Here is an 18,665-nt window from a genome sequence, read left to right as displayed (position 1 = left end):
AAGGAAAATATTTTTCTAGGAAATGTTTTCATGGAAAAGGAGTGGTTTTATCACTTATTTTTCCTTGTTTGTTGGTGGGTGAAAAACAGTTTTCGGAAAATATTTTCTATTGTTTGGTTAAAGAGTAGAAATTTTTTTTATGCTACTCTCCTCATCTCCTCCCACTCCCCTTCCCCCAACCCCAAGTCTCTAAAAAAAGAAATACTCTTTTTTTGGTTGAAAAAGAAAGTACTCTTTCTACAACATGAAAATAAAGTACTCAATTTATTGAAATAAAAAAAATACTTTTTCTACATCATGAAAAGAAAACACTAGTTTTATTGAAATAAAAAAAATATTTTTTTACATCAGGTAAAGAAAATATTTTTTGTTAAAAGGAAGAAAAAATATTTTTTCTACATGAAAAGAAAATATTTTATTATTAAATAAAAACAATACTTTTTTATACCATGAAAAGAATTATACTTATTTGTCAATATGAAAAACAAAAATCTATCTAGAACATAAAAAGAAAGTACTATTAATAATATTTTTATTTAAGGTGAGGGTAGGGTGGGGTAGGTGGGGTGGGGCGGGATTGGGATGGTTGTGTGTTCGGGTGGTGGATGTGAGGGTGGGTTGCTGGGAGTTGGTGTAGGTGGGGAATAGGGTGGTGAAGTTGAGAAGGAGTTTTGGAAAATGTTTTCCCTTCTCTTGATAGGAAAAACATTTTTCTTCAATGGAGTAAAATGAGTTCATGAGGAAAATATTTTCCAAAATATTTAGGCCAACCAAACATGAAAAAATTAAAAAATATTTTTTGAAAAATATTTTACTTCGTACCAAACACACCCACACGATAAATTCTTACTTGTTATCAATTTAAAAAAGTAAAAATTGAATACCTTTGGATGATGCACTGGTAAATTCTTATTGGATTTTCTGCTTCCGACTTTAAAATACGTTATTAAAGTAATCTAACATTTGTTTGATTTAGTTAATAAGAAATTTAGATAGGATGTTAACAAATAATGAAGAAGTTAGAGTTATTAGATGTACCACGTGTACACAAATATTAAATGAAGTTGAAACCAAACTGTTAATACTAAAGAAGAAAGAAAAGGATTCCGCGTCTTCCATGTCGGCGTCTGGAGATAAAACCGGCTGCTCTCTTACCGTTACGGAAAATTTTATTTTGTGGACCCATATTTTATGAATTTAGAAGTGTAAGATAGGGATCCACAAATTTGTGAGACAAAAAGAAGCCTCACACAATTAATATAAGTTGTGTAAGACACAAAATAAAACTTTATCCTCAGCATTATTATGAACTAAACTAAAGTACCCCCCACATCTTTTTGTTTTCTCATTTCACACCATTTTTTTCTTCACTTCACACTTGGTCTCAATCAAATAAAAAACAGCAACCGCCTTAGCTTTGTTGTCTTCTTCACTACTCCACGTGGAAGTAGTGAAGTACATTAGTACTCCATACTAAAGAAGAGTATATATGGGAGCTGAGGTTTCTTTCATAAGCTGACCGACTCTTTATTTATTACTTCAAAAGAAAAGTTCTTTTTATTTACCTTTTTATAATTTTCAACTCCCAACTTGTGTGTGTTGTCCATGAATGTATATATAACGGTCTGTTTAAGAAACTTGCTTTGGTACTAGTTTGTTCTTGTCACAAGTATATATATTGTAAACTTTTGAGTTCTCTTTTTGATTATTGCATGTGTATGGCGAATTCAAGAGACAAAATATCTAACAGGAGAAGACATGAAGATAGGGATAGAGATGATAATTATAATGTGTTGGAATCGATGTTTTCGGGTAATATTAACAGGGAACGGGAGATATCAGTTATGGTTTCTGCACTAACCAATATTGTTGTTGCTGGTGAAGATCATAGAGTAATTAATAACCAAGTCTTATCGGCTGATGAAAGTGGAGCAGCTGAGAATAATTTTGGTTCAGCTTTCTCTTCAGTTTCTTGGGGTGTTGGAGAAAAAAGAGGACGTAACGAAGAGCAAAGTGGCCATCATTTCTTACATTTTCCAACTTCTGATATTAGATCATCAGGTATTTTTCCTTTCTCTTCTTTTGTATACTAAGAGTTTGGATTTTCTTTTATTTTATGTTTGTGTTCAAGCCTTGAAACAATCTCTCGTGTGTACATAAGACCTAGTGTGGTTTGATCCTTCTCCAAATTCCTCTGCATAACAGGAGCTTAGTGCACTAGACTGAAAATTCCTTTTTTTCCGGAAAAGGATCATAAATGTCCTTCACCTATTTGAAATGGCTCAAAAATGCCCCTCAAGACCAAAAATGCCACTAATGTTTTCTTTAGTATAAAAAGTGCCCCTTGAACTAATAGACAACAACAACAGTTGACCGTATGGGGCTTTGGCAAATCCACGTGGCACTCTTTGATTGGACAATATTAAACAACTTTAGCTTTTGTCATTAAAGTGACTACTGTCAAGATCTGTATTTTAACCCCAAAAATTGTAGCTTTTCAGTTGCTATAATACTAGTTAACTTTAACATAGCAACTTTAGAAACGTTAAAATATACGTAGTAGAATTTTAGCCGAATAAATGGAACCAATTTTTAGGTAAAGAAAGCATACAACCATGTCAATTTTACTTACACCAGAAGAAGCAGTTTTTTTTACACAGCAAAAAATAAAATTATGATAATAAACTTGAAGAAAAGAAAAGAAAAATTTAAGGAACTGAAAGAGAAAAGAAAGAGTTGAAGCACCCTATTAGAATATGTGTGTCGGGTGTAATTATTTTTTTTAATGTTGACCAATCAAAAAGTGCCACGTGGATTTGCAAAAAGTCCCACAGAGTCAACTGTTGTTGTCTGTTAGTTCAAGGGGCACTTTTGATACTAAAGAAAACGTTAATGACATTTTTGGGCCAAAAGGTGGATGAAGGTATTTTTGAGCCATTTCTAATAGGTTAAGGACATTTATTGACCCTTTTTCGTTCTTTTTTTAATGTTGTGTTCTTAGTTCAATTAAGTACTAAATAAAAGCATGTTTTTTCTTAACTTTTAGTTAAGAAAGATTACACACTGACATAATATTAGAGCGGTCAAAAGTTCTCAAATTAAAGCTTAGACATTTAGATGAGATGACACACAAATTTATAGTATATGCTAATTAACAGCTAAATGTAGAATATGAGAGCATAAATGAATTAAGAAATTGCTTGATCTTTTCTCTATATGTGACGTATTCTGCAGATGTTATTTAGTTTTATTTTGGTAGATGCCTTTGTTTTTTGTTTTGATTCTTGTCATTATCTTCATCAAAAATTGCATTTCAAACTGACAATATATAGTATCAAGTATGTGACTATTTGAAGGATTGCATGTAGATGTTCGTAACACGCAGCGGAAGACAATAACAATTTTAGGCAGGTCTTTTTGTGCTTAAAATTTATTTACATGTCAAAGATCGGATCTGAGACGTACCTAGTGAAAAGAGCCTCGTTTCAGAATTTTCTTCGATAGTGCGAAGACTCTAGGCGTATCCACACCGAGACCGATCCTTACTATCAATTCTTTGATCAATGAAACCCGCGAACAAATTGAACGAAAATATTTTGTTGAATTTTTCTCAAAAAACTTCAACTTAAAATAGAAAGAACAAGAAACTAAGTTTTCTTGTCAAGAATATTTCTTGGTTTTGCGGCTTCTTAAAATAACTCGCTTAGCCACATTAATTGGGTGGAGTATATATATACAGTCACCAATCCTTTTCCTTTAGGTTAAAGGAAAAGACCAATGCCTTTTCTCACGTGGAAATCAATTCAGTAGTTGACCTTTTCCATAATTCTTATAATTGGGAAATCAAATCTAATTCCTAATGGGAATTGCGTGATCGTCAAGTTCCTTTTGTGGACTTTATACGTGAGTCCAATTCTAAATTGGATTCACTAAATAGTCTCCCTTAGATGGTGTTTGGATTGTCTTATAAAATGTAGTTTTTAAGCTAAAAGTCAAAAGCCATAAGTTGATATACCAACTTTTTGGCTTTTGACTTATTTTTGTACTTTTTATGTCCTAAAGTAAGTGCGTTTAAGTACTTTTTATCTATTGCCTAAATACCACACAACTAAAAAAACGTAGCTTAAAAACGTTAATAACCTACTTAAAACTAAACCCTAATCCCAAAACACCCCTCTTAAAACGCTTTACTATACTTTACTTTATANCACTTAAAATAAACCCATCCAAACACCCTCTTAAGCTTTATATATTTCTTATATATATATATATATATATATATATGGCGATTGAAAAACATAAAAAAAGAAAGAAAAAAAGAAAGGGAATATAATAGTATTTTATTTGGGCTAATAATTTAAATTATTTGACTAATTAAATTCTACAATTTTAATTACCAAACAATAAAATAATAAATCCTTTAGCAAAGAGAAGAACACTCGTTAGTGTGTGGTCCCGTAGGTTCAGTACTAAACCGGTAGTAAATTGATCATATAAATATACTAATCAAGGGCGGCATCTAGCAACACTCCTTAACGGCCAGATAGAATGAAAAAGTATACAATTTACTCTCAAGAACCAGTAGAAGAATAATGTAATAATTCCTTCTGTCCTTATAGCTCTAAGTCACCCTAGGATATGGTTTAACTGTCAAATCCTAATAGGCGACCAACTATGTGTTCATGTCAAATATAATCGACCATTGAATGACATAAGAAACTCTTTTCTTCTTTCATTCAATTGCCCTAGCCAAGGTCTTAATTTGGTCGCTTATAATTCATGACAACATGGAGCTTAAACTCATTACCAAGAGTTGACAGATTTCATCTTGATCAATCATTAATTCTACAAGTATTTAATCGTACCCGATATCCTTTCAATTATCGCGCTAGGGCCATAGGTGTCTGGTATCAAAGCACAATAAATAACTTGTCAATTACTGTGACGATCTCAGGTCAAATGAAACTCTTACATCACATTCTTCAAGAGAATATCCTATTGACATTTTATGGTAATTCTAACCATTAGGAATTATCCAATGAGTCGGTTCAATGATTATACCTCTATTTGCATCATCTATCTATGTAATTTAGTTAATGAGATCAACTAATCTTTATCACATAAAGACAATCTCATAAATATTGATCTAACCGGATTACTAATCTCCAAATTGATAATCATACGATCAAGAACAAATATAGATTAAATTATAAGAAACTTTTCTCTCATTATCATGATCTCCATCATGATGACAAGTCTCAAAATTTAATCAAGGACCTTATCAAATTAACCAAGCAGTTAATAATAATGATAAAAGAATATCAAATGCCATATATATTCTAAGTGAAATAACGTTCACAAAAATATGTTCAAATCATCAAATATGAGACTGGATCTAGGGCATATCTACCATATCCCTAACACTATCCACTATATTGATTTTTAGTACAGTATTAATGAAAGGTACTACAATATTGTTAGGTGGACATGTACAGGTGGTACACATGTTTTCTTGCATATCTTTTGCACACTATTTTGGCCAAATCTGTGTCCTTAATTCAACATATAATAATGGCTGGTACAAATCTTAAAACTGAGTCTCTTTCATAATTTGGCATATGGATATTGTTATTTGTTTTAGTTATCATTTAGATGGCATGATAGTATATAAAAATATTTAACTATCAGTATATTCCGGAAATAAGAATCGAGTTTGTCTGTGTAAGGAATTTTACATCATCATGTCACCTTTAGCTGCTACAATAGGTAACATGTTTTATTTTCAAGATTATAAATTTCTCATTTTAAAGAGACTTTCATGTAGATATCATTTGAGTGATCTGATAGTGTAAAAAAATGTCAACAGATAGTATATATAACTTAAAATCTTATGGTATATAGGTGGTGAAGGTACACGCATTAGGACAATTACCAGCAGCACACCAACAGCAGAAGCAACATTTATATGCACTTCAACAAATGATCATCAAAATAGCAGCAATGATCAATCTAATGGAGGAGATAATAGTAGTCAATCAAGAAGAAGATACAGAGGAGTTAGACAAAGGCCATGGGGGAAATGGGCAGCTGAAATAAGAGATCCATATAAAGCAACAAGAGTTTGGCTTGGAACTTTTGATACAGCTGATGCAGCTGCTAGAACTTATGATGAAGCTGCTCTTAAATTCAGAGGTAGCAAAGCCAAACTCAATTTCCCAGAAAAAGTTAAACTCTTGCCATCTCCAGTATTGTCTGATTCTCCAAATACACTTTATTCCGTTTCTTCATCGCCCGATCCAATAGTTCATACTTCTCTGTATCGTCCCAATTTTATTGGATATCCCCTAAGGGACGATGAGCCAATAGTTCACACTTCTCAGTATCGTTCCAATTTTATTGAACGCCCCCTAAAGGATCACACTACTCATCATCAAGCTTTGAATAATAATACTGATTTAAATGCTCAAGTTTTCATGAATGATGATGAGTTTCATAGGCTGCATGTGCCTTAATTTCCAAATATGTTTTTATCTCCTATTCAGCCACAGGTTCATATTCAGCCGGCCAGATGCTAGTTAGAGCGAACCCGTAGCTGAAGCTCTAGCTCCGTCCCTGCGTCCGAGTAGTGGGAGCGGTTTTAAAGCTTCAAATTCGGCTAATTATGGTCACCCTTCTTCTTCTTCTGGATAATATTATTGTACTTGAATATTTCATCTTCTTAGAAGATTTGACTAGCTAGCTAGCTAGTACATTAATTATTTCCATCACATGATGTGATTTTTTTGAATGTATTAGTGAACAAAAATTGGCCAACGTTGTCAAAACTCACAGGAGTACGTGGATCAAGGTCTTCTTTTCCTTTTTGTTAGTTTTGGTGATACATTGTTCTTGTTAGAAGTATATTAATGTACGTAATAATCTTCAAAACAAAATCCATATATCCTTTTGGTTTATGATGCCAAATATAGTAATTGTGATACTATATGCATGCATATAATATGATCATGAAGAATTATATTTATTGTCAAAAAATTATTCTGGTAAGTACGAACTTTCACTAAATAAACATATAGGTATCATATACGCTCATCCCGAAAGCTTGTCAGCTTAGAATCTAATCCCTCTTGACATGTCCTCCGCCATAGACATCTTATACACCAATCCCTAGGCGCTCAATTTTTCCTCTAAAGTCATAATTGTATTATATCAGTCTAACTCTGATAAAGATAAGTCCGGTGCACTAAGCTCTTGCTATATGCAGGGTCTAACGAAGGGCCGGATCGCAGGTCTATTGTATGCAATATTATCCTGCATTTCTGCAAGAGGCTTCAATCTGACACTGATATTTTATTCAATTTGTCATTGTCCAAGCTTAGGACACATTTTTGCTCCAACCAATTTCATGGATTGATTTGTTGTTGGATTAATTTGTTCTTTTGTTACCCAACGTTGAGCCTAAACATCACGTACTATGTGAATTATTTGGGGAGAGCCAGATTTACAGCTGGTCGTTCAAAAATAGCCCAATTTCAAAAATCGAAATTTAGCCACTTTTTATGTAAAGATAAATCTGAGCGAAAACGTTGTTCAAAATCCGGAAAATACTCCAGTATATTATGCTGGAGTTCCAGCATAAGTATACTTGAACTCCAGCATATTATACTGGAGTTCCAGGATAGTATGCTGGAACTCCAGCATAATATGATGGAGTTCCAGCATAAATACACTAAACTCCAGCATAATATACTGGAGTTCCAGCAAGTATATTGGTCCAGTATAATATACTGAAGTTTGGAGCACCAGTGCTCCAGTCTCCAGTATATTATACTGGAGCCAGCAAAGTATACCGGTCCAGCATAATATGCTGGAGTTCATACACAAGTGCACCGAACTCCAGTATATTATGCTGGACCGGTCTCTATTGCAGCAAAACGGTGGCTATTTTTTATTGACTTGGTAAACGCTGGCTATTTTTGACTGACCAGTCCGAAAACTGGTTATACCGTGCTATTTTTACAATTATTTGAGCTCTATCTCATACGTCATTAGATTTTTTTTCCGGCCCTTTTTAACTGAAATTGGCTTTGCGATCCTTTTTTTCCGAAACTTGCCAACCTATAAGCATAATAGTCATTCTCTAGAAAAATGGTATAATATCTAAAAGTACATAATATCAAATTTGAGTTTGTACATATGATAAATTTTATCTGGAGCATGTATTATAATTCAACTGCCTTTTGATAACATTCTGTGAGCCTTAAAGTTTGTGAAAGTCTCAGATTTGAATATCCTAACAAGGTTTGAGTAATTCTTAACCAGATTTAAGATTTAGAAGTATTTGTCATACGAATGTGCCAATGTGGTACCAGATCCAATAAAGATGTCATTTTATTCATTGACTGATTGTACGACTCATTATTTCCAGCTAGAAGCACGTGCCCAAGTCAACTAAATGTCCATCTATATATTATTAAAAGGAGAGGAAAAAGTCCTCTCTTTAAGCCAAGTGGACAGAGATTTTATATATTGTTATGGTCTTTTCATTGAACTCTTAGAGTCGCTCCATAGTCATTATTTTAGTGTCGTGAGTATTCTTTTGATATTATAGTCTTATGTTGAGTACCGTTCTCATTTATCAAAGTTGGAGATAAATTAGTATTTCTAGTGGTTAGTTGGTGGTTTAGTTATGGTGGAGACTTGTATTGGTTAATTGACAAGTTGTCAATTGTTTGGTATGATATTAGGATGTTTGGTTGTTGATTTGAGACAGGAAAATTTTTGGGATGGTCCAAAAACAGGGGAAACTCTATCCGATTTTCTGTAAAATTACCGATGAGGCTTACTTGGGAGCACTTGTTCCTAAGCGCCGGTCACAATCCTAAATTGGATCGTGACAAAGTTGGTAGACAAAAGTCTTATGCTGATAAGAGAAGAAGAGATTTAGTGTTCACAATTGGAGACAAAGTGTTCTTACGAGTCTCTCCCATGAAAGGTGTGATGCGATTTGGGAAAAGAGGCAAGCTGAGCCCCAGGTTTATAGGACCGTATAAGATACTAGACCGAGTGGGAGCTGTGGCTTATCGTTTGGCACTTTCTCCTGAGTTGTCCTTTATTCATCCAGTTTTTCATATCTCAATGTTAAGGAAATGTATATCAGGCTCATCTCAGATAATTGAAGCCCCTACTATACCGCTTGATGAAAAGTTGTCTTACGAGGAGGAACTAATGGCAATTGTTGATAGACAAGTAAGAAAGCTACGGTCAAAAGAAATTATGTTCGTTAAAGTTTTGTGGAGAAATCATACAATTGAAGAAGCTCCTTCGGAAGTAGAAAAAGATATGCAAGCGAAGTATCCCCATTTGTTTCAGTCTACAGGTACGTACTTGAGCTAAATTCGGAGACCAAATTTCATAAGGTGGGGAGTAGGGGTGTACATAGGTCGGGTTGGTTCGGATTTTACAATTACCAAACCAAACCAATTATGTCGGGTTATTAAATCTAAAGACCAAACCAAACCAATAAAACTCGGGTTTTTCACTCTCGATTTTTCTCGGATTTTCTCGGGTTCTCGGGTTTTTCGGGTTTTTTTTTCCGGTAAGATCTTACGTAGAACAAAACATATAAATTATGCTCAAAATATTTCTTTAATCCTAATAAGATACAACTATATAAAGTATTTTCCAAGAAAATAATACGAATTATGAGATGTGTCATGGCATTATCCTAAAATATTCTACTATAAAGACAATAAAATTATGTAATATGAATATTGATAATTAAAAGATCATAATAAAAATAAGCATAATCTAAAAAATACTAAGTCATGCTAGAATAAGTAGACTAATAAGGGAGTATTAATTACATGACTAAACGCTAAAGAAAAAAAATAGGTTAGCATTTTTATCTAAATTATTGCAAAACAAAAAATAGATATTCAATACATTCACGTTCATTGTATTGAATTGAATGTCTTTTGCTAGCATTAGTATTATTTTGATTTTGGTTTGGGCTTTTGTTAGCATTATTTAATTTACTAATATTAATGGCTATAAAACTTATTGGAACATTCAAAAGTTCTAAGTCCAACCTTGAAATAATACCTTAAAAGATAAAATTATGAAAAAAATTAAGAAATATTTATAAATTACATCACAATAAGTATATTTATATATTAAATATATCTAAAAATTTTATATATGTAATGTCGGGTTGGTTTGGTTTCGGTTTGACTTTCTTTAGTTAAAACCAAACCAAACCAATTATGGTCGGATTTTTTTTTCCAACACCAAACCAAATCAAACCAAACCATAGTCGGGTTCTTTTTCTCGGTTTGACTCGGATTATCGGGTTGGTGCGGTTTGTCGGTTTCCTTTGTACACCCCTAGTGGGGAGGATGTAATACCCTATATTTTTATTAAGGATGTATTGGTCATTAGCAAAATAATAATAATAATAATAATAATAATAATAGTAATAATAATAATAATAATAACAAACAAGATGACAATTGAATTTTATTAAAGCAATACGATCTAATAGGATCAAACAAGCCCGATCATAACTTAATTTAATTAATATTTTTTTAATATTGACCGCGCATCGTGCGGGTACAAATTTATATCTATATCTATATATTATTAAAAGGAGAGAAAAAAGCCCTCTCCTTAAGCCAAGTGGCAGCCTAAAAAAAGCCACATAGCATAATTAGTTACTAATTAGTTATTTAATTAATAATTAGTTATTGATTATTATTTTTGAATTTAAATATATATAAAAAACAAAAATAATAAAAAATTAAAAAAAACTACCATATATATATATATATTGGTTACTTTATTTGAATTAATAAATATAGATATCTTATAATTAACTATAATAAAAAAAATATAAATATACAAAAAAATGAAGAGCCATTCAAATTGGGTGGGAGTAGTTTCAATTTGGAGTTTTTAAATTATTTTAAAATAAAAAAGCAAAAAAAAATGTTTAGCTATAAAAAAATGAAAAAAAGAGAAGAAAAACTACCCATTCAAACCAGGGAGTAGTTTCAAGTTGGATTTTTAAAATAATTTTAAAATAAAAAACGAAATTAAAAAAATAATAAATTACCAATTCAAATTATGGAGTAGTTTCAAGTTGGAATATTAAAATTATTCTAAAATAAAAAAACGAAAATAAAGAAATAAAAAACTTTCAGAGAAAAAATATTAAATAAAGTAATATGCTAATAAAACTTTCTATTAAAAATGTAATAATATTAAATATTGGATGATATAATAAAGAAAAATACATAACAAAAAAGTTATTTGATGCGCTGTCTGTTTAAGTTCCGTTAGTTTAATAGAGATTTTTATTCATTAAAATTTAGATAATATTATTAAGAACAACAGAAATTTAAAATAAAAAAAAATACTTCAACAGTAATAAATTATATATCTTCTCATATATCTATCTATATTATTATAAAAGCATGAATACAATGTCGGTTTACAAAAATAACCTTATAGCATTAAGCATAATAACTCATTATAAAAGGACATAACCGGAATTCTAGATATTAGCCTTATAATCCTATTAGTTTTAGGACATAATACTACACGCTAGGAATCCTACATGATTACCTTTAGGAATTCTATTAATATAATTATTTTTCGGCTTTCTAATTCATATAAAATTGAACAAGTAAATATTTCCAGTCATGTAATCGTATTACTTTTAGGATATACTTCATAAATATATCTATTATTAATTTAATTTAAAAATATATTATAATGTCCTATAACTAATTTAATTTGAGAATGTATTATATTTTTCAAATTCATTTAGAAAAAGGAGAGCCTATCTATATCTATATTATTATAAAAGCACGAATAATTTATGCTAAATGTTGAACGACTAAAATATCCTTCTAACTTTGATAGACTTTTATGCCCTTAAATATTTGAGTTAAAGGTGGATATAATTGTAATATTTAAAATATTACCCTAGGATGGAATTCTTTCCCAATTTAAACTCTAGATACACCGCGTGTAAATTCCTACTCTACCAATATCCATAATTTCTATTCCAACTAAAAAGTGGTAACGTCGGAAATAATTATATGAACTTGAACAAACTTCTAATACCAATCTAAGTTCCAACTTTTCATCTGTATGTGTTTATTTAATGTGAAGTTTAATTATTTTTATAATGTATAGAGATAGACTTAATTATTTTCCTACTATTTAGCAATAGTTATTTAATTACTTTCCTAATATACAGAACTTTAAAATTAACTAAAACTTTGGTTATTAAATATTTTCCTATTTGAAAATCCTATGAAATCCTAATATTTAGGACTAAAATCAATTAAATATACTTAGAAACTTATTTGACGTCAGCTAGAAAAAGAATAAGACAACTAAATCCCAATTCAATTCAGTTCCAAATTACAATTGTGATACTTCTTCCTATCAAATTCGAAAGACGAATTTCACGTGATTATTGGATTCTTAATTAGGAAATAAATATAAAGCAAATGGAGGTTAACACTATAAGTATGTTACTCAAAAAAGAACTATGTATAAGAGTATATTATAATAATTTAAAAATATAATTTAAAGAATTTGAAGTCAAGTATGAACTTTTCAATTTTTTTGTTTCTAGAATATTTGACCTTACCAGTAGAGATTTTATATTGGACAAAATTATAATTTAATTATTTTTTTAATATTTAAAACTTTTAAATCAACTAAATTTTTGCTATTAAATATTTACTTATTTGAACTATGTAGGAAGTTCAGATATATAGGACTTTAAAATCCATTAAGATTTGACCTTATATAAATTATTTTTATAATAATTATGTAACATAACTATAATACTTTTCATATTATTTTATGTAATATTTAGTACTTTAAAATTAACTATTATTATATAAGAGAAGATATATACATTATGAAATTTAGAGACAGTTATTAAATTGTATAAGGGGTTAAAAAGAAATATATCTATAATCTAGGTAAACTAAAAAAAAAAAAAAGTTAAAATATATTTCCAAAGTTTCAGACTTACGTAAATAAAAAAGTAAGCCAACTAATAATAGAATTCTAATGTAAATAACTCTAGGATTCTATGATTACTTTTGGGAATTTTAGGAACGTATTAATTATTTTTCAGTCAATTGCTTTTTAAAAAGTTTCATATCTTCTTGACAATTTACACATTTTGTGAGGGGATGTGTTTTGGTGTTGATTCGAAAAAATAATTTTCATTCCTAGGATTTTGGTTCTTTTATACCTTCTACGCGGTAAGTACTCCGAAAATCTTACTTCGATGTACCTCCACACCAATGTGCATTGGTGTAAGACACTAATTTCTACCCCAACTTAGTATTATGGAGAAAAATTCGTTCACATGGTAGTATATCTTTCACACATCATTTGCATGAAAGACAATGCTTTCGTTTTGTATCTCAAAAAATTAATTTCAAATTCTTTCATAAATAATTGACTAATAATCTCGTGCAATGCACGAACGTAGAAATTAGTTACAAAAAGAAAGCGAATACTAAACATTGGCTAATATAATAAAGAAAAATATAGAACAAAAAAGTTATTCACTGACTATATAAGCACCTTTGATTTAATAGAGATTTTATTATTGGGTATATCGTATTGACAAACAAGATGACAATTGAATTTTATTAAAGCAATACGATCTAATAGGATCAAACAAGCCCGATCATAATTTAATTTAATTAATATTTTTTTTAATATTGACCGTGCATCGCGCGGGTACGAATACTAGTTAATAATATTCTAGAAGTATATAGAAGAATGAAAATGTCAAACAATTCAGGGGCGGAGGTAGCGTATTATTTACGGTTCGGAAGAACCCATGGCTTTTGCTTAGACCTAGCTTTTGTATTAGAAAATCTATTAAATATATATAAATATGTAATTACTAACCCAGTAACTAAATGAGTAATAGTTCGATAGCAAATTAAGAATTCATAAACTTCAAATTCTGATTTCGCCTCTTAAGCAAATCACATATAAAAATCATCATACCACTTCCAGTCTTCTAGAACTTCAAGAACCTTTCCCCTGGAGTATTAGTTAGCACCAGAGATTCTATTACTGGGGTCAACAACAACATAACTTATTATTTAAGAATAGAATTTTCTGCAGTAGGGTAACTTTTTAAGAAGTTAACCTAAATTGTTGCACACCCAATCACTTAACATAAAAATAGATGACAGATATATAATATATTTATAATCCATTATAATATGTGAATGATAGTATTATTCAGTGTATAACCTATATATACCGCCTTAAAAAGTACAGTAATCCGGATCGCTCTTATGTAACTTATCAAGAACAATAAACTAATAAATGATCTTATATATTATTAGACTACGTTTAGGGTAACCATCGTAATATCTCATCGATAAATTGGCAATAAAGGAACTATTGGCTGACGATAATATTTAAGCAATACAATCTTTGGGTTTCCCAAATGAGTGTTTACATTCTTGAATTCTACCAGCATAATGTTACGTCATCTAAAATTCAAGTTATTGAATTCTTTGATGTAACCATCGTAATATCTCATCGATAAATTGGCAATAAAGGAACTATTGGCTGACGATAATATTTAAGCAATACAATCTTTGGGTTTCCCAAATGAGTGTTTACATTCTTGAATTCTACCAGCATAATGTTACGTCATCTAAAATTCAAGTTATTGAATTCTTTGATGTACTGATATTATTTAACTTGATATAAATGTAACTTGACAGGCGTGAGGCTTTCATAAAATTAAAACAATCAAATATTGCAAGAGCAAAATGTACGTCTAAATTTCAAATAAAATTGAGATCAGCTATATAAATAATCACTAATATGTTGTTACATTCAATCTCATTTTGAAACTATATTATACAAATAAAAATAAACATCTCTAAATTGAATATAAATCTTCGATAAGAAGAGAAAAGTTTACGGCAAATATTCCTTCTACTATTATTCAACCTCAACTAGGACTATAGACAATCCCATAATAGCTTATTGAATAACGTACTAAATTTTCTTCTTGAAGGAAACAATAGTGTGTTAGCTTCTAATATTTTCTCAATTTAGAGGGAAAAGCATTACGACTTTTCCTTTTTGCGATGCATTTACTTTGGCTTTATTTTGACCATTAATTTCTCTTTATTCGGAAAGTGTAAGGTGAATATCAATCTAGAAATTGAAATGAAGAGAAAGCGATATCGAGAACTGCGACTACGTTACAAAATAATGTGAGCAAACATGGATTTACTGGTATAACTTTAGATTTTCCTGTCCCCTTTCTGGTATTTACCATGTCAGTGTATATATCTAAAACAAATCATGTTGGAAGAGCTAATCACAACTTGAGTTTGTCATTGAGCTGGACGTCATACCAGTATTATCCCACATCGTAAAATCTGAAAAGGTAGTGTGTACACAGACCTTACCCCTACCTTGTGAGGATAGAGAAACTATGTCCAATAAACTATCAGCTCAGGAAAGCTTAAGCACTACACCACATTAATGAAAATATAGAAAAATTAATGATTCTCTCTATCCTCTTTACGCGTCATACAGACAGATTAAAATTAAATAAAAGTCATAGCATTATTGATTCTCTCGCTCTTTCGAACATTTCTAGCTCTTGACCTTGATTAATTAATGTAAACTTTTACCTCAACTTTTTCCTTCACATAAATGATTTGGTCTTATATATCGTGGATAAGTTTCTTCCGTAAGTCACACGTCCCTTTTTCGCCTTCTATTTTTCATTTCAGATTATTTGAATAAGAAAACAAACTCAGGAAACAGGATGCAGTTGTCTATTCCAAACACGCACAAAAAAATTCCTTCCCCTGCTACTATGCCAAGGACAGGACATAGTCTTAAGATTCTTTTTACGTATCCCTTACCATCATCTCACTTCTAAAGTCGGATTCCAAAACATGGAGGCACACCATTAAGATCACACCTAGGAAAGCTGCATTTTGAAATAAAATCATGGCTCTCATTCTCCGATCCTCTGAATGTGATAAATAACGAAGTAAATAAACATTAAAGAACTTGAGATCTTTCAGCATCAAACCGGGATATTTGTTGATCTCAATAAATAAATCATGCGGAGAAAAACATTGATAAAGATACAAAAGGGTAAATGGGGGAAGAAAGTCGAACCCCTGACACCAAGAAAAGCAAGCAGGCCGATCATGATAGTAGGGGGGGCAAAGTTGATTGCAAGTTTTTGTTCCTGCTGCTAGTCCTTAAAATAGAGCAACTCAGACTGCAAAAGGATTTCAATTTTGTCACATAATCAACTTCCCTACCCGATGCTATAATCGATGTGAGGCTCTACCTGTGGAGTCCGATCATTCTTTCAAGCCTTTAATGCAGCTTTGTGCACCATTGTTTCTTTGTGGATTTGGTGGCAACTCTTCTCTACAAGGTCAAGCAGCTTCTCCAAATTAAAAGCCCATGAATTCAAGATGTCATTGCTGTCTTTTGCCGGTTGGAAACAGACTACACCCATAGGTCTGTCAATCTTAGCAACCAATGCTTTTGATACAATCATTACAGATAGATGCTTCTCAGCTTCCTGAGATAAAAAAAGAAAGAACATGAGGGTCACCAGAAGAAATGTATGCTAACTAAGAGAGGTAAAAGTTTCTGTGACGGCTGCAGTGTCTAGACAGGCTATGCTCAGTAACAATGAAGAAAAAATAGAATGTGGGCACCCAGAGATTGGTTTTCAGTTCCATCATTTGAAAGTTAACATCACAGAAGATAAAATATGACACAAACAGGATCTGAATTAACAAAGCCAGCAGCCTATGGTTTTACAAAATCAAAGCTACATCGCTATAAGGCACAGAGAGACCCAAGACTATAGACTCTTGGAGCCTAAGCCTTTGTGCTTAGGTTAGATGACATTGGCTTTGCAATAGCAGGACCTCCCCACATCCCACAAAAGTTGAAGTAAAACATGTAGCTGTTGTACACAACACGAAAACAATATCTGAATGAGGAATATCAAAAAATTAAACATGCACCTGGATACTGAGGCACAATAAATCTGCCAGTCTCTTCAAAGTTATTCTCGAGTAGTATTTTGAGACGACAAGGATGTTCTGCAAGGAAAGAGTATTTGAAAAGTGAAACATCAAATTCAAGAGCAAAATGGAGGACTGCAGCATAGACCAGGTTGACAGGTGCCATTATAACAGAATCAACCAATAGACACTGAAAGTAAGCCTTCGGATATTACATGCTCTATAACTCTCAGTCTGAGATCTTCGGCAGCCTTGTCACCCAAAGTGCCACCAGGCATATTCTTTTCATTTTCAAACTCATCCTTGAAAGTATTCCATAAAGCAGTCCATTGAATGACCTCCATGGTAATCAATTGCTTCAAAAGCAGCCTGAAGCAAAAAACAGAAGGTTAATAAAAGCCATAACTTGAATTTTCTGTTTAGAGTTTCAATTTGAAATGTCAGTTTCAGAAAGTATGGACTTCAAAGATCCAGAATCACTGAATCATTCTGATATGCACTGGTACCGGATTTTAAAGCTGGCCGCCAACTCCCGGTTTTTTCATTTTTTTTACCCCTACTCGACGGAATAGCTATTAACAAACACCTCTGACCATGTTATGTGGAAGTAGTGCATGCCAATCACACTGATAAGTGCGTGAATATGATTTTAACTAAAAAAAGTACTATATCATAAAAAAAAATTACAAGAAAAAGGAAGACAATATAAAAAAAGATTAAAAAAAAAAAAAGAACTTCTGTCACTCCTTCCCCCGTCCCGCCTTCTTTTCTTTCTTCCCCGTTCCCCACCTTAATCCCTCTTCCAACGTGAATTTCATTCACCTGAACTCCTCAAAAAGCTGACGCCTTTCTTCCTTTTTCCTCTCCTCCTTTATTCCCGTCCCCCTCACCTCCAGCTTAGTCTTCCTCCTTTTCCCCTCCCTCTCTCTTTATTCATGTCCCCCACCTCCGCCAACTTCAAGGGAAATGGACTCGAGGGAGCTCCATCCACAACCATGAACCACCTTTACATTGCCGAATTTGAGGCCAAATTAGGGAATATCAGAAGTTTCTTTGGTGGTGCTGAAAAAGATGGGCTTTTTACTTCTCGAGAGTCATCAATGGTAAAATTAGATGAAGAATTGTTGATCATAACAATGAATTGTTGGTGATGGAAATGGATTCTAAAGACATGTTATTTGCTGTTAAGAGAATGGTGAAGCGGGAGTAGCTATGGTGGTTGGTAGGGGGAAGAAGGTGATGAAGGAATGAAGTGAAGTGAGGTTGGTAACGGTGCGGTGGCATGGCTGATCTTTGGAATAATGGGGAAGACGGTGTTTAAAGGTGGTTTTGACAGGGCGGTCAGTGGGGCGTTTTTGTGTATAGATGGTAAGATGTGAATTGAAGGTGGTAAGGACAGTAGTGCTAAAGGTCTTTGGCAGTAGATCTACTGATCGAACCACCACCATCTTTCACATCTCTCTTTTAACCAGATCTGCTTTGGTAAAGAGAGTATGAGGAGGAGATTAGGTTAAAAAAATTCTGGTGTGTGTGTGTGGTGGGGTGGGGGGGGGTGGGGGGTCGGGGGTACGTACAGAGTGA

At 32.1% G+C, this 18,665-nt stretch overlaps 2 protein-coding genes across 3 annotated transcripts in view; one reads left to right on the top strand and one right to left on the bottom strand.

Moving 5' to 3' along the window:
• The first annotated feature begins 1,502 nt into the window (after window positions 1–1,502).
• LOC109238565 (ethylene-responsive transcription factor ABR1-like) lies at window positions 1,503–6,868 on the top strand. The gene is made up of 2 exons (XM_019405047.1): window positions 1,503–2,061; window positions 5,902–6,868. Exons 1-2 carry the CDS (start codon window positions 1,713–1,715, stop codon window positions 6,510–6,512), a joined length of 960 nt encoding a protein of 319 aa, XP_019260592.1. The 5' UTR covers window positions 1,503–1,712; the 3' UTR covers window positions 6,513–6,868.
• Window positions 6,869–16,023: 9,155 nt separating this feature from the next.
• LOC109238564 (26S proteasome non-ATPase regulatory subunit 12 homolog A-like) overlaps window positions 16,024–18,665 on the bottom strand; it is a 10,010-nt gene continuing 7,368 nt past the window's right edge. Inside the window, exons 9-12 of one of the 2 annotated variants that reach the window (XM_019405046.1) lie at window positions 17,300–17,453; window positions 17,085–17,162; window positions 16,391–16,630; window positions 16,024–16,318 (exon numbers count right to left, since the gene is read on the bottom strand). In XM_019405046.1, coding sequence (XP_019260591.1) covers window positions 16,412–16,630; window positions 17,085–17,162; window positions 17,300–17,453 — 451 coding nt within the window. In that variant the 3' untranslated portion in view covers window positions 16,024–16,318; window positions 16,391–16,411. Of the gene's footprint in view, window positions 16,631–17,084; window positions 17,163–17,299; window positions 17,454–18,665 lie in introns of both variants that reach the window. The other variant, XM_019405045.1, reaches the window with a different exon arrangement.

Source organism: Nicotiana attenuata, unplaced genomic scaffold (genome assembly GCF_001879085.1).
Source record: "Nicotiana attenuata strain UT unplaced genomic scaffold, NIATTr2, whole genome shotgun sequence".
NCBI classification, from domain to species: Eukaryota; Viridiplantae; Streptophyta; class Magnoliopsida; order Solanales; family Solanaceae; genus Nicotiana; species Nicotiana attenuata.
This window is presented reverse-complemented; position numbering and strand designations above follow the sequence as displayed.

Coding starts and splice junctions, on each gene's coding strand:
- LOC109238565 (XM_019405047.1), top strand. CDS start 1,713: ATGTGTATGGCGAATTCAAGAGACAAAATATCTAACAGGAGAAGACAT. Junction 2,062..5,901: donor TTCTGATATTAGATCATCAG/GTATTTTTCCTT, acceptor TATGGTATATAG/GTGGTGAAGGTACACGCATT.